The sequence below is a fragment of the Lutra lutra genome, chromosome 15, assembly GCF_902655055.1.
Source record: "Lutra lutra chromosome 15, mLutLut1.2, whole genome shotgun sequence".
NCBI classification, from domain to species: domain Eukaryota; kingdom Metazoa; phylum Chordata; class Mammalia; order Carnivora; family Mustelidae; genus Lutra; species Lutra lutra.
In genome coordinates, this window is record NC_062292.1 from 23018443 (window position 1) to 23035784 (window position 17342).

The following is a 17342-nucleotide window of genomic DNA, read 5'->3' on the forward strand; positions in this document are numbered from 1 at the left end:
GGAATATTAGTCAGCTATAGAAAGAAATGAAATCTTGCCATCTGCAACAACATGGATAAACCTAGAAAGTATTATGCTAAGTAAAGTCAGACAGAGAAAGACAAATACCATATGATTTCACTCTTATGTGGAATCTAAAAATGAAAACAAAATGGAAATAATAACAAATACAGAGAACTGACAGTTGTCAGAAGGGAGGGCAGTCAGGGGAGATAGCAAAATAGGTGAAGAATATGAAGAGGTACAAACCTCCAGTTATAAAATAAATTGGTCACAGGAATGAAAAATACAGCATGGAGAATACAGTCAATAATACTGTAGTAATACTGTATGGTGACTACAGTTACACAGAATGTAACTACACTACACTACAGTTACACAGAATGTAACTACACTTACCATGGTGAGCACAGCAGAATGTATGGGGAGCTATCAAATCACTATGTTGTACACCCAGAAGTAATATAATTGTATGTCAACTACATGTCAATTTTTTAAAATCAGGTTTGCCTCAGATTGTGATTCAACTCACCAGGTGGTAGTGGCTTCGTATCAGCGTCAAACACCAGTAAGTCTTGTTCTCCTTCCCTGAACTCAACACGAAGAATGTCACTAAGAGCTCCAACAAGTTCTGTCACATTTAAGAAGCCCAATTTTTTTGGTGAAAGTTGCTCTTTAAAGATTATCTGTCAAAAAAAAAACCCAAAAAACAGAAATAACTTAAGACATACATAACAGGTATATAACATACACAGATGCCCTTAAACAATGCCCCTTAATTTGGACTTAGTCAAACTAAATCTGTAAGGGTCAGTGAACTCACATATTCCAGTATTCCTAGAAACCTAAAATCCCTTCCAGGCCAGTTTCAAGTTCCTTTTAAAGTATATGGTAAATTAAAGTGAAAATTAGGAGGGCTTTTGACCGCTCATTTTTAACAATGTCTGATTATAAAGCAAAGGTCTTAAAGGGGGGGGTGCACAAAATACAAAAGTCATAATAAAACTGGCTATTTTTTTATTTAATTTCTTTTCAGTGTAACAGATTTCATTGTTTATACACCACACCCCGTGCTCCATGCAATACGTGTCCTCCATAATACCCACCACCAGGCTCCCACAACCTCCCACCCCCTCTCCTTTTCAAAACCCTCAGATTGTTTTTCAGAGTCCATAGTCTCTCATGGTTCATCTCCCCCTCCAATTTCCCTCAACTCCCTTCTCCTCTCCATCTCCCCATGTCTATTTCTTATTTTCAGACAAAGTATTCACTACTACTTTCAACATGTTATAAAGTAATACTACTTTAAAATATTTCCTTAAAATTTTATGATTTCATCCTAGATGTTTGGATTAATAAGCAGGTGTCAGTGTATCTCCTACAGTACTGCTCGATTTTCTGGGCTTGCAAAAGAAGAAAAATTATACCAAATATAGAAAAATATATATGGGATATATACAAAATACGTTTGGTTTAAACTGCACAATGAATTGAAAGTTTGCCCTTGTTAGTGAGATCCCCCATTAAAATGTTCAAATTCCTAAACCTCTGTCTCCCTAACCATGGTAAAGCCACTGAACTAATCATAATTCTTTTTCTGTTCCTTTAGCTAGACCAGGAAATAAACACTTGCTCTGACTTCACCACCTTGGGGAAAACTGGCAGGAACACAGAAGGTAAACACTCCAAAAGAACGAACTCCTGACAGAGGATGGGACTGCTGTATACCTTCTTGTTCATGGACACTATGGGACCCAACTCAACTCTTTATGACTTCTCCCAAGACACTTGAAAAACAGAGGCCCAGCATCAGCCAAGTCATTGTTTTAAAGGGTCGCTAATATACATCTATAGCTAGTTATGAATATCCCAAGAGAGAAAAGTCTGGTAGAAGAAAGGGAAAAGATGATGGTGAATGAGACCTGAATCTCTCCTTCTTAGCACATTATATATTATGGCTTATTTCCCTTTTATGTTCATTAGTCTCTTTATTGGTTTATCTTCTCTGTAAAGTGCCTAGTATGATGAATATGCAGGCCAGTCAAGCACAAGACTAATCTGGGAAGGATTTCATTAATTTTTTAATACATGTCATTTAGGAGTCTCAAAAAAAGTATATGGCAAAACTAAGTCTCTGACCCAATCCTATCCTTCAGTGGCACAGGAGATCTCTTCCCTGGAGGTAACCAATTACTCCACGTTCTTGCATAAACCCTCATCTTTAGCTTCTTGAGCAACTTTCTAGAAACTGTCAAAATCTGAACACACATCATATTTCGGCATAATAGATTATATCTATTGTACATTTTTCAGTTAATACAGAGATAATCCCCTATCAGTACATGACACAGTTGAGTTCTGCTTTGTAAATGGGAGAATTAGTAAGTTGGTTCTGTCCATTGATGGATATGTCAGGTACATTTTTTCCTTAATTTCTTTGTTCCGTCTCCAGCTTTACAGACTCCCAACCATAAGCACTTCTCTCTTCCAATTCAACTTAGAGTTTATATTTGTGCCCTCAAATATATGAATATATCCTATTACATGATTTATTTCCTCACTGTGTGGATTTTGCAAGATGACACTCCAGTGCAAAAACTGTTTTCTGGATCAAAGGCTTGGTCAGACTCATGCTCTGTGACTTGAAGTGATGCTGAATAATTTATAAAAAGGCATATAATGTCTGGTTGTCTCTTTTTTGGTGGTGTCAGGAGCCATTCCTGGTCCATACCTAGATCTGCTATTTTATTAAGGGTTTTAACATAGTGAAATTCTATCAATTCTTTTTTGTTACTTAGTTGGAACATCTTATGGATATGCTCCCCTCATCAGCTACCGGGTTACCCAGTCATACCAGTTCATTTAGCAAAGCCAGGATAAGTGATTGGCTTTCTCTTTATTATTTTTCAAGAAAATAAATTGGTTCTCTATCATCCTCCATGATGACCAGTTAGTTTTTAATATCATAGGAACTCAAAGAATTAAACATTTGATGGGCTTCAAACCACTGCATGTATTAACCTTACTGATGATTCCCAAAATAAGTCTTCAAGTGGATTCCTAAGCCCTTCTGATGTGAGCCTAGTCTTTAATAGGTTCCTTATTAGTCTGGAATGAAAAGATATTCCAGGTTCTGCTTATGCAACTATAATATGTTTATACATACAATTAAAATTATCCTGTAATCGCTTCCATCTATCCCATAATTATTACTATGCTCTATACCACATTATACAACAGTCTCCAAATTAAGTAACAGGACTAACATTAGCACCATCAATATAATAAAAGCAATTAAACTTTTATGCCTATGCTGACTACTTCTCTGTCATTTCGTGGAATTGTTCTTAATCTACATTATCAGACTATATAGCCATCATGTAACTATCTTATCTCCTTCTAACCCTCATTTGCTCTTACTTTTACAAGGAGCGGTCACTGTCAGTCTTTTGTTGTTACCTCTCAACAGTTCCGGTTTTCTTAAGTTCATTCAACAGCAGACTCCTTGAGGACTCATGAGAACAATAGTTCTTGAATTCTCACATGGTGATGACAGCTTCTCTGGTGCTCTATACTTGAAGGTTAATTTTGCTAGGTATAAAATCCTTGGCCTACATTTTTTTTTCCTTGAATATATGAAATATGTTATGCCCTTTTCTTCTAGCATAAAATACTGCTGTGAAAATATCCATAACCTAATTCTGTCTCCCTTATAAATCACTTGCTCTTTTGGTTTAGATGTCCAAAGGATTGTTCTTTTCCTTTAAGTCCAATAATTTGATGTGGGTCTTTCTGGTGAACATTCCCAAGTATGTCATGTGTTCTTTCAATACACAGCTTCAAATCTTCCATTTTAGTAAAGTTCACTCAAACTATTGTTTTCAGTATTTATTCTGTTTCTCTTTGGTTTTATTATTTATATGTTGGCTCTTCTCTGCATGCTTTCAAAATCTGTTACTTTCTCTTACGTCTTTACCTTTGTTCATTTTTTCTCACATAGTCTTATAAAAAATTTCAAACATGTGGTGCCTGGATGGCTCAGTTGTCAAGTGTCTGCCTTCAGCTCAGGTCATGATCCCAGGTTCCTGGGATCGAGCTCCGCATCAGGCTCCTTGCCCAGCAAGGCGTCTGCTTCTCCCTCTCCCACTATGTCTGCTTGTGTTCCCTCTCTCACTGTCTCTCTCTCTCAATCTCTCTGTCAAATAATTAAAATCTTTAAAAAAAAAAAAAAGTCAAACATGGCAGGAGGTGAAAAACTTGGACAGTGAACATCTACCAGGCTCAGTGATATAATTATTAGTATTCTCCTATATTTGCTTTATCATCTACCCATCCACCTACCAATCATGTTATCCTTTTATACATTTTATTTTTTTTAAAAGATTATTTATTTATTTGCAAGAGAATGAGTGAGAGAGAGCATGAGAGAGGAGAAGATCAGAGAGAGAAGCAGACTCCCCAAGGAGCTGGGAGCCCGATGCGGGACTCAATCCCGGAAGTCCGGGATCATGACCTGAGCCGAAGGCAGTCGCTCAACCAACTGAGCCACCCAGGCGCCCATCCTTTTATACATTTTAGAGTAACCTCCAAACGTGAATACCTGTAACCCCAAAGTAAGTTAACATGCACATAAGTAACTGGTTTCAATACGTTAGTTTTTTAAGGTAAAACTGACACACACTGAAACACTTCAAAACTTCAGGTGGCCATTCAATGGCTTTGATAAAAGCAAAACCGTATAACCCAAACCCCTGTTCAATACATAGAACACTTCTATCAGCTCAGCAAGTCCTCCCTTGCCTAGAGACAAATAAGTCTTTTCCATCACAGAGTTTATGTGTTTATTTAGCTATTCTAGCATTTCATATGGAAAACCTCCTACAGTACTATTCTACGTAAGGCTTTGTTCACCAGCAAGTGCTTCTCAGATTCATCCATGTTGGTTCATGTATTAGTTTATGTCTTCTTAAAGGTAAGTATTTGACTGTAAAAATATACCACAATTTCTTTATTCATTTTCCCACTGGTGAATAATAGGGTTGTTTTCGGTTTGGGCTATTTAGTATAAAGCTGTTAAGAATAATATGTACAAGTCTTGGGGAAGGGACACAGCCTTTGATTTTTCTTGGGAAACGTGTGGGTCAAGGGGGTAAATATATGGTTATTTTATAAGAAAGAGAACAATTTCAAAAGTAGTTGTACCATTTTATACTTGCATTAAAAATGTATGAGAGTTTACTATCATGCATGCACATATCTGCATTTCTTCTGTTCATTTTTTACAATTCTTTTAATGGATTGTCTGGCTTTCTGTAACGGAGCTACAAAAGGTTCTTTATGTATTCTGGATTTAAGTCTTTTTTTAGATGTATGATTGTAAATATTTCTCCCCAGTCTGTAATCTGCCTATTAATTTCTAAGTAGTCTCCTAAATATAATTTTAATAAAATCTCTATCAATTTTCCTTTAAACGATTGTTGCTTTCTATGTCCTAAGAAACTCTTTATCTATCCCCAGGTTATGAATATGTGTTTTCTTCAAGATGCTTTAATTGTCAACCTTTTCATTTGAGTCTATAATATCTCTCAAATTAATTGTTGTACACAGTACAAGGTTGAGGTTGAGGTTCATTTTTCTCCTTTAGGGATATTCAGTTGTTCCAGCACCATTTTCTGAACAGATACTCCTTTGCCCATTTAATTCCTTTGGCATCTCTGTCAAAAATCACTTGAGCACATATGAATGGCTCTCTTCATGTATGCTCCTATATGACAAATTCATGGGTTTTTCCATGTTTACAAATAGCCTGCAGGAACTGTGATAAAGAATATAATGAATCTAAAGCATAACAACAATATTGAGACTTCTCAGCCATGAGTGTGTTACCTCTTGCATTTCTCTCAGCAATGTTTAGTAGTTTTCAGTGTAGAGGTCTTATATTTCTTTGTTAATCTTATTTTCAAGTTACCTAAGTTTGACAGAAGTTTCTAAATTTCTAATTGTTTTCTGCCTTTATATAGAAATGTAACAGGTTTTTCAAATATTAACCTGTATCTTGTTAGTTCTAGTAGTTTTTTCATGGATTCCTGAATATATTCTACCTAGATAAACGTATTTCTTGCAAATACAGACAATTTTACTTCCCTCTCAGGTTCAATTTGTATCTTTTAAGGGATTCGTTCATTTCTTCTAAGCTGTCAAATGACTCACACAGTTGTTTATAATATTCCCTTGTCATTTTATATCTGTACAATCTATAATAACAAAGTCTCTCTCTTTCATGATACTGCAATGTGTCATTTTTTTCTTTTTAAGTTTCCAGTGGTTCACCAATTTTGGTGAACTTCCAAAGAATCAACATTTGGCTTTAATTTTCTCTTAAGTGCTAATTTATTGATTTCTATCCTTAGCTTCATCACTTTGTTCCTCCTACTTGTTCTGAGTTTACTTTGCCCCTCTTTTTCTAGCCTTCTTAAGGTAGACCCCTAGGTCAATGATGATTTTATCGTTTTCTTCTTTTCTAATTTAGACATTTCAGAGCTATCAATTCTCCTGTGAGAACTTCTTTGGCTACATCTCACAGATTTTGATATGCTGTATTTTCATTATCATTCAGTTGGAAATATTTTCTAATTTCCCTAATAATGATTTAGAAAAATGGTGTTGAATTTTCAAATTATCTGAAAGGTTAAATTCTTAAATAATCTGTTATTTGACTTGTAATTTAATCCCTTCTTAATCAGAAAGCATACTCTAAGATTTCAGTATTTTGAAATTTGTTAGGACTTAATTCTATGGCCAAATAATGTTCTATCTTGGCAAATGTCTCATATGCACTTGAACTGAAAGTATATTCTGCACTGTTGAGTCTCATGTTCTATAAAACGGACCAAGATGATAAAGAGGGTAGCTCAGATTTTCTACATCCTTATTCATTTTTTTACTATTCTATCAATTGCTGGAAAATGAAAATGTATTTGTGGAATTATTTTGTCAATTTTGGGATCATTTATTTTAAAATATTAGGTAAATACACATTTAAATGTTGTGTCTTCCTAAAGAATTGATCCTCAAACTATAAGATACCTAGGAATAAACCTAACCAAAGAGGCTAAGAATCTGTACTCAGAAAACTATAAAGTACTCATGAAAGAAATTGAGGAAGACACAAAGAAATGGAAAAATGTTCCATGCTCCTGGATTGGAAGAACAAATATTGTGAAAATGTCTATGCTACCTAAAGCAATCTACACATTTAATGCAATCCCTATCAAAATCCCACCAATTTTTTTCAAAGAAATGGAACAAATAATCCTAAAATTTATATGGAACCAGAAAAGACCTCGAATAACCAAAGCAATATTGAAAAAGAAAGCCAAAGTTGGTGGCATCACAATTCTGGACTTCAAGCTCTATTACAAAGCTGTCATCATCAAGACAGTATGGTACTGGCACAAAAACAGTCATATAGATCAATGGAACAGAATAGAGAGCCCAGAAATAGACCCTCAACTCTATCGTCAACTAATCTTCAACAAAGCAGGAAAGAATGTCCAATGGAAAAAAGATAGCCTCTTCAATAAATGGTGTTGGGAAAATTGGACAGCCACATGCAGAAAAATGAAATTGGACCACTTCCTTACACCACACATGAAAATAGACTCAAAATGGATGAAGGACCTCAATGTGAGAAAGGAATCCATCAAAATCCTTGAGGAGACTACAGACAGAACCTCCTCAACCTCAGCCGCAGCAACTTCTTCCTAGGAACATCGCCAAAGGCAAGGGAAGCAAGGGCAAAAATGAACTATTGGGATTTCATCAAGATCAAAAGCTTTTGCACAGCAAAGGAAACAGTTAACAAAACCAAAAGACAACTGACAGAATGGGAGAAGATATTTGCAAATGACATATCAGATAAAGGGCTAGTGTCCAAAATCTATAAAGAACTTAGCAAACTCAACACCCAAAGAACAAATAATCCAATCAAGAAATGGGCAGAGGACATGAACAGACATTTCTGCAAAGAAGACATCCAGATGGCCAACAGACACATGAAAAAGTGCTCCACATCACTCGGCATCAGGGAAATACAAATCAAAACCACAATGAGATATCACCTCACACCAGTCAGAATGGCTAAAATTAACAAGTCAGGAAATGACAGATGCTGGCAAGGATGCGGAGAAAGGGGAACCCTCCTACACTGTTGGTGGGAATGCAAGCTGGTGCAACCACTCTGGAAAACAGCATGGAGGTTCCTCAAAATGTTGAAAATAGAACTACCCTATGACCCAGCAATTGCACTACTGGGTATTTACCCTAAAGATACAAAAGTAGTGATCCGAAGGGGCACGTGCACCTGAATATTTATAGCAGCAATGTCTACAATAGCCAAACTATGGAAAGAACCTAGATGTCCATCAACAGACGAATGGATAAAGATGTAGTATATATACACAATGGAATATTATGCAGCCATCAAAAGAAATGAAATCTTGCCATTTGCGACGACGTGGATGGAACTAGAGGGTATCACGCTTAGTGAAATAAGTCAATCGGAGAAAGACAACTATCATATGATCTCCCTGATATGAGGAAGTGGAGATGCAACATGGGGGCTTGGCGGGTAGGAAGGGAAAAAAAATGAAACAAGATGGGATCGGGAGGAAGACAAACCATAAGTGACTCTTAATCTCACAAAACAAACTGAGGGTTGCTGGAGGGGGGCGGAGAGGGTGGTGGGGTTATGGACATTGGGGAGGGTATGTGCTATGGTGAGTGTTGTGAAGTGTGTAAACCTGGCGATTCATAGACCTGTACCCCTGGGGATAAAAATACATTATATGTTTATAAAAAAATTAAATAAATTCAAAAAAAAAAACAAAAAACAAAAAAAAAGAATTGATCCTCTATCCTTATATAATGGCCCTCTGATAATACATATTGCCTTGAATTCTGCTTTATCTCAATTTTTAAAATCAATTCAGTTCTTTTTTGCTTATTTCATGTATGTCTTATCCATCTTTTACTTTCAATCTCTGTCTTTATATTTACAGTGTGTTTCTTGTTCATGTTAGCTAGTTGCATCTTTACTTCCTCTTACAATTTCATTAATTCTAATATTTCACCCACTTACATTTATGAAATATAATTGGATTTACAGCTACCATTTTGCTATTTTTTTAAATAGGCCCACTGTGAGGCCCAATATGGGGCTCAAACTCACAACCCTGAGATCAAGACCTGAGCTAAAATCAAGAGTTAGATGCATAACTGACTAAGCCACCCAGATGCCCCAACATTTTTCTATTTAATTTCTTCTGATCCCATCTGTATTCCGTTCCTCTCAAACTTTGTTCCATTACTGTCTTTCAAGCAAGACAGCTGAACAAAAAACCCCATCTTCCTTTGGGTTCACTGAGTATCTTTGTATAATTCCATTTTAATTTATCTACTGTTTTTATAGCTGCAACTCTGCATTTTTATGGCTATTTTTTACACCCTTAATTTTTCGATATCACTGTACTACCTCACATAAAATACAAAGAACCTCATAGCTCAATGTACTCCAATTATGCTCTGGTTTTCATGTGCATTACATCCACATCATCTACATGCTATAAACCCAGTTACACAATGTTATAATTTTTGCTTAAAGCAGTCATATATTTAAGTGATGAAAGAAAAGTCTTATATATAAAAGACCACTTACCATTTCCCGTGATCTTCAATTCTCCCTGTGGATTTAAGTGCAATCTAGCATCATTTTGTTCAGCCTGAAGAATGTTCTTTAGAATTTCTTATAGTGCAGGGCTGCTTACTATTAATTTGCAATTTTTGATTATTTGAAAATGTCTTTATTTTACTTTCACTCTTGAACACTACTATCAATAGGTATAAAATTTTGGCCTAACATTATTTTTCCTATGAGCACTTTAAAGATGTCCCTCCACTTGCTTTTAGTCTTTATTGTTTCTAATGAGAAGTAGCCATCATTTATGTCATTATTCCTCTGTATACATTTCACTGCTTTCAGGATTTTCTCTGAAAATCATGTTTCTCTGGGTGCTTTCAGAATTTTCTAATTATCTCTGGTTTTCTGCAGTTTGACTATGATGTGCCTGTGTGAAGTTTTCTTTATATTCACTGTGTAAAGTTATCTGGGCTTCTTCAATCTGTAAACTTTTTTCACAAAAATTTGGAATATTTTCAGCCATTATTTTTTCAAATATTTTCCTATTTTCTCTCCTTTCTTTTGCTCGTCACCAACTATATCTATGTTAGACCACCTGATATTGTCCCACCAGTCTCTCAGACTCTGCTTTTTTTTTTTTTTAAGATTTTATTTATTTATTTATTTGACAGACAGAGATCACAAGTGGACAGAGAGAGAGGAGGAAGCAGGGTCCCCGCTGAGCAGGGAGCCCGTTATGGGGCTCGATCCCAGGACCCTGGGATCATGACCTGAGCTGAAGGCAGAGGCCTTAACCCCCTGAGCCACCCAGGTGCCCCTCAGACTCTGCTTTTTTTAATCTTTCATTTATTTTCTCTATTCTTCAGATTGAGCCATTTCTATTGATCTGTCTTGAAGTTCACCAGTGCTTTCTTCTGCCACTTCCAATTTGTTAAGATACTGCAGTGAATTTTTTTTTTAACTTTTAGAAAATCTTTTTTTTTTTAATAGTTTTTCTTCAGTAAGACATGTTATCTGTTCACCCAGTATGAACACATGTTTCTTTATATCCCTTAACAGGACTATAAAAGCTCTTTAAAACCCTTTTTCTAACTTCAACATCTGCATCACCGATATTTCCATTGATTACTTTTTCTCTTCACTAAGGATATTTTCTTAATTATATTTTGTTTCTGATTTAGTAAATTGGTTTGTATCCTCAACATGATGAAGGATATACCAAAAAGACTCTGGAATTGTTCATATTCCTTTTAAGCCAACTACTTTTTGCTTTGTTTTAGCAGGCCATGAATTTGGCCAAACTTAAATTCTGCCTCTCTGTGATGATCAACAGCTGAAATATAGTTAGTTCTTTTAGCCTTACTAGGCTACTCTGACCCTGCTGCAACCATGCATAGTTCAACTATCAACCAGAGATTTGGGCAGAATTTGTTGTTCCTCCTCCGTAGCTCTCTCTATCCTAAAATTTCTCCCTTCATTTTTCAGCTGCTTACACAGCTCTAAACACTGTCCTCTGGTTCTTCAAGCCAGTATGTACTTCTGGTTTTTGTCCAAATCCAAAATTCCAAACATTGGAATGAGGCCTGCCCTGAGGCCAAAATCTAGGCAAATAAAAAAGGTGTCATTCCCTCTTCCAGATGGTGAATCCTGTCCAGTTTCTGCCTACTTTTACTTTATATTTTTTAAAAGATTTTATTTATTTGACAGAGATCACAAGTAGGCAAGAGACAGGCAGAGAGAGAGGGGGAAGCAGGCTACCTGCCGAGCAGAGAGCCTGTTGTGGGGCTCAATCCCAGGACCCTGAGATCACGACCTGAGCCGAAGGCAGAGGCTTTAACCCACTGAGCCGCCCAGGCATGACTCTGCCTACTTTTAGATATTGATTTACTACCTTCAGACAGTGGTTTTTTAAAACTTTGTCCAGAATTTATAATACTTATCTTCAAGATTGTTCCAATATAAGCTACTCATACATATCATCTTAATTTATTTGCATGCCTGAGTTTCTCACTAGATTTCAAAAACCTTACAGAGATTTTTTATGCCTAGATCCCCAGTGCCTCCTTCATTTCCTCTGAATTTTCAAAAATTTTCTCATATTTACCTGTTTTCTTTTTTCCTGAGGGCATTATCTGTTGTATTTTTTGCTCTTATCATCTTTGCAGTTTAGTCTTCATTTTGTTTTTTTTTTTTTAAGATTTAATTTATTTATTTGAGAGAGAGACAGTGAGAGAGAGCATGTGCGAGAAGAAGGTCAGAGAGAGAAGCAGACTCCCCGCAGAGTGGGGAGCCCGATGCGGGACTCAATCCAGGGACTCCAGGATCATGACCTGAGCTGAAGGCAGTCGTCCAACCAACTGAGCCACCCAGGCATCCCTAGTCTTCATTTTGGAAGTGATTTTTTTCTTTTCTTTCTAATTCTGCCCAGTCTATTATCACCTTACTTCCAAATCCATATACTTCAGATTTATGTTGTTCATGAAAGAACAACTTTCTTAATGTATCTTTTTGAAAAAGTAGGCTTCAGTTTTGATCTGTATTAAGGGCATGCATTTCTGACATGCTTTCACTATTTATAGATAAATTACTCTTCTTATTATTCTCTTTTTTTCTTAACACAGTAAAGATGTTTGGTTCTGATCCTCTTCTGTTGCATATTTTAGGTGAAATTCATTTTCCTAATTTGTATAACATTCTGGACTGCTTTTCTGCTTCAGACGTCCTTCTACTATTCTCATATACTGTTAAGAAATATAGTACCTTAGTACAGCCACAAAAGTTCTTCAAAAAATTAAAAATAAAAATACCATATGATCTAATAATTTTATTATTAGGGATTTACCCAAAAAAATGAAAACATTAATTTAATCTATGTACCACTATGTTTCTTGCAATATTATTTACAGCACCCAAAATAATGGAAGCAACCTAAGAGTCCATCAGTAGATGAATGGATAAGGAAGATGTGGTACACACACAGGAGTATTACACAGCCATAGAAAAGGAGAGGATCTTGTCATCTGCAACAACATGGATGGGCCTAGAGGATACAATGCTAAGTGAAATAAGTCAGACTGAGAAAGACATACCACACGACTTCACTCATATGTGGAATATTAAAAAAAAAAAAAAAAAAAAAAAAGAACAACAAAAAAAAGCAGAATCAGACCTGTAAACACAGAGAACTGATGGTTGCCAGAAGGCAGTGGATGGGGAGGATGGGCAACTGGTCAAAGGGAGTGGGAGATGCAGGTTCCAGTTATGGAATGAGTAAGTCACAGGAATAAAGGCATAGCATATGGAATATATTCAGTGATACTGTAATAGTGTTGTATGGTGACAGATGGCAGCTACAATAGTGTTGAGAATAGCATCATATTTAAACTTGTTCAGTTGCCATGAAGTACACTTCAAACAAGTGTAACATGGTCAATGACACTCAAATTTTTAAAAAATATATATGTATTTTTTATATATATTTTTAATACATTTTTATAGATATATAGATATTATACATATATCTGTTTTTGAAATATCCTGGCTCTCTTCTTTTAAGCCTTACATCTGGACCTTCTTTTTCTATGGTCCCTATCCTGCTCAATTTTTCTCTCATGTCTGGTCCTATCTGGAAGGGAACTCTGGCCTGTCCATTTCAAGAATTCACAGAGGCTACCATGCTCCAGCCTGATTCAAGCCTTACCATGAAACACTCTCTGCTATTAGATATAGCAAAGTATTATCCAGTTTCAGCTGCTGTTTTTAAAATGGCTTGCTATACTGTCTAGTGAATTATCTTAGTTACTTTGTAATTTTTTATTCCCAGATCCATCAGAAATCAGATCCCTTATTTCCTTCTGTTTTCTTCTGACACAGACACTGGTAACATGAAGACCCTGTAGCTGCTGGGAATTACTCTCCACACAACTGTTCTTAGAAAATATATTACCCAATTTTGTTGTAGATATTATCAGTGGATTTTTAGTTTTGCTATCTAATTTCTCTGTCTTTATGTGGAGCCTCAGGGAAAGCCAAAATCTATGCTGCCACTACAATATTTTCCCTTCAATTAACAACTGAACAAGCCATTTTGAACACAGACTACCGAATGGGTAGTTCAAGAGGGCAAATTTAACAGGTAGCTTTTTTATCACACTGGATAAATAAAGGGTTAAGCAAATATTTTTATAAGTAAGAACAAAAGTTAAAATAAATCTATACTTACTGTATACTTCTAATCATGAAGCTGAATTTCTGCCTGTTTACTAAGAAAAGCAAAGAGCTTCACTATAACATTAAAAGGTTTTAACTTCTCCAAGATTGCTGACTTGCAAGCTTAACACCTTGAACTGTTAGTACAAGCTACATTTGACTGTGGTATAAAAATCTTCACTTTCAGTTGTGACTCTGGCATAGGAGACTGGTTTTACCCATACATTTTGTGATAAGTCATATTCTCTTACAGACTTTATTCTGGAATTTCATTATAAGGTTAAGTTAATTTGCTGGTTCGTCACCAAGACCCTTTAAGTCTAAAATTTTGTGGCACAAAAAGATTCATATTTTTAAAACAATGGGAACTTAAGTCTTCTCCATCGTTTCCAAGGGATGATGCCTATCTTTTCAATCTTTTCTTTCTTCTAAGAGTTAATATTTATGGAACAATTACTATGGGGCAGGCACTGTTCTAAGTATTTCATTTTTAAGTCATTAAAACTTGGCAAAACTCTCTTAGTTATCCTGACTTTAGATATCATTTATAAACCAGCACAGAGAAGCTAATGTATTTAACCATTATGCTGTAGTATCTCACAAAATCTGTTTATATCTGTTTATATATAAGACAGTTTCCATGGCACAGAAGTTAAGATTCAGGATTCAAAACCTGGGGTTCAAATCCGGACTCCACCTGTTACCACCTGCCCCTTAGGCAAGTTACTTCTCGTGCTTCAGTCTGTTGTGAAAAATCAAATAAACTACAATATGAAAAGCATTCAGAACAGAGCCCAGCACAGAGCTAGTATGTACCCAGATCTTACCATTTTTTTTAAACTGGCTATGTGACAGGGTCTAAATTACCATTCTGCAACTTGATTTTTTCATTAAACAGATGATGACCCATGTTGCAGAATACACCTAGTTTATTTTATCTACAATGTATTATTCCATCACATAAATGTCAGTCTCTATTTATCCATTCTCCTATTGAGTCATTTAATCTGTTCCCAGTTTTTGTCTCTGCTGCCAGATGCACATGCCTTATGCAGGCCTCCACACGCACACACTTGTAAGAGTTTCTCTGTAGTATGTATGTAGAAGTGGAAATGCTGGACCACTGGGGGTGCTTATCTTCAACTTTGATACTGTCAAAACTCCAAAGGGGTTTTGTCTCACAAGAAATGGAGGACATATTCTGTTTTTCCACATTCCCACTGACACCCTTGCATTGCCAGACCTTAAAAATAAATTAACTTTTATTCTAATAATATCGTAACATTAAATGGTAAAGATATCCTATGTATAATGAGGTACTTATAAAGGATCATATTCTTAACTCTTTTAGTAAAGAAAATGATAGCATAATGCAAAACAAAATGTTGAAGTACCGCATAGACCTGGAGGAGCCAAGGAGTAGACACAAAATTTCTACACATCAAAGAAACCTAAGAAATAAAAAAATAAACATGGTTGATGAAAAACAAAATACTCACCTCAAACTCTCTGAGCAGTTTAGAAATAAGCAAACCCTCCGGAAACTTGGATACTACCTAAAAGAAAATACGATACAATATAAATAGACATTATTAGGATTCTGGTTAACAAAATATCAAAATAAAAACACTATAAACTTAAATAGTAACAAAGATAAAAAATAAGATTAGTGAGTGAATGAATTAAAAGTCACAATATTTTTAAAATCAGTTTTTAAAAAAGGATAACAAAAAAAAGGCTTCCAACATTTCCAGAGTTGAGAAATCATTCTTGCACAGTACTGCAATGCCACAGCTCTCCAGAAATTCCTACAATTCTTTAGAAAACATAGTTAGCTTTAGCTCACATAAAGTAAATATTCTACAGCATAATTTCAAGCATTTTATTTTAAATATTTTATCATTAAGTAATCATAACACCTAGTGTGGGGCTCTGACTCACAACCCCGAGATCGAGAGTCACATACTCTACTGAATGAGTCAGCCAGGCACCTCTCAAACATTTTAAATGGTAGAAAAGAAAATGAATACTATAGAAAACTTTGAAAAATTCAGTTAAGCAAAGAAAAAGTTATCATAGTTATTGTTGCCCATATGCACATAAAAATACCTGTATTTAATATAAAAATAAAGTCACCATTTCTATAACAAGTTTTTTTATTGCCATACCATCAGCAACTCTACATGTCAGTAAATATGGATCAACATGTTTACTAGCTATAGAGTTTTCAGATTATTTGATATACCTAAATTTACTTACTTGATCCTCCATTTATGGCTGTGTCCTGTGTTTTATTGTCACAAATATAATTATTTTCATATTTGCATACTATCTTTTAGGAAAAATTCCTAAATTACTCTACCTCAAAGTATAAAAAGCTTTGTGTCGTCCAGACTTTTCCAAATATTACGTTTCATTAAAAAGTCTAAATCAAGCTTCAGAAAAATATAAAAATGGTTCCAAAATCCTATGACCAGAGACAGTTGTTGCTGCTTTTAATAAATCATCCTTTAAGAACCTCTTCATGTAGACACACACATTATACATGATTTTACATGAAAGGACAATACTAAACATCCTATTCTATAAAATCTGTTTTATGTCAAGAAGATACTGCCATGTAAATTAACTGAGATATACATAAACTTTTTTTTCTTTTTTTTTTTTTTTAAAGATTTTATTCATTTATTTGACAGAGATCACAAGTACGCAGAGAGGCAGGCAGAGAGAGAGAGGGAGAAGCAGGCTCCCCGCTGAGCAGAGAGCCCAATGCGGGGCTCAATCCCAGGACCCTGGGATCATGACCTGAGCTGAAGGCAGAGGCTTTAACCCACTGAGCCACCCAGGTGCCCCATAATCATTGGGTACATGGCCAAATGTCCAAACAAAAAAATAGGGTTCGAATGAAAAAATAGGGTTTTTGCATTTCATCCAATAAAACCACATCTGAAATGGAATAATATAAAGGAGTAAGAGTCATAATGGCACTCGGATCATTCAGATAAGAATAGCTCCCACCAAATTTTAAGTGTACATACCCTTTAGCCTGATACATTAACAGCCAAAGAGCTTTCACAAATTAAAAAGGAAAAACAACAAATTAGGCCCAAGACATGAACAGGTAATTCACATAAGAAATATAGATGGAGGGGTGCCTGGGTGGCTCAGTTGGTTAAGTGACTGCCTTCTGCTCAGGTCATGATCCTGGAGTCCCAGGACTGAGTCCTGCATGGGACTCCCTGCTCAGCGGGGAGTCTGCTTCTCCCTCTCACCCTCTCCCTTCTTGTGCTCTCTCTCTCACTTTCTCTCTCTCTCTCAAGTAAATAAATAAAATCTTAAAAAGTAAATAAATACAAATGGCTACTAAGCATATGAAAAGATGCTCAATATAAAAATCAAGAGGTATAAATTAAACATTATTGGATAGTAACATTTC

At 35.6% G+C, this 17342-nt stretch overlaps 1 protein-coding gene across 2 annotated transcripts in view; it reads right to left on the reverse strand.

Moving 5' to 3' along the window:
• TDRD5 (tudor domain containing 5) overlaps positions 1 to 17342 on the reverse strand; it is a 91587-nt gene that overhangs the window by 46309 nt on the left and 27936 nt on the right. For both annotated transcript variants that reach the window (XM_047705598.1, XM_047705597.1), the window contains 2 exons: positions 15406 to 15462; positions 533 to 686 (listed from right to left, as the gene is read on the reverse strand). In XM_047705598.1, coding sequence (XP_047561554.1) covers positions 533 to 686; positions 15406 to 15462 — 211 coding nt within the window. The remainder of the gene's footprint in view (positions 1 to 532; positions 687 to 15405; positions 15463 to 17342) is intronic.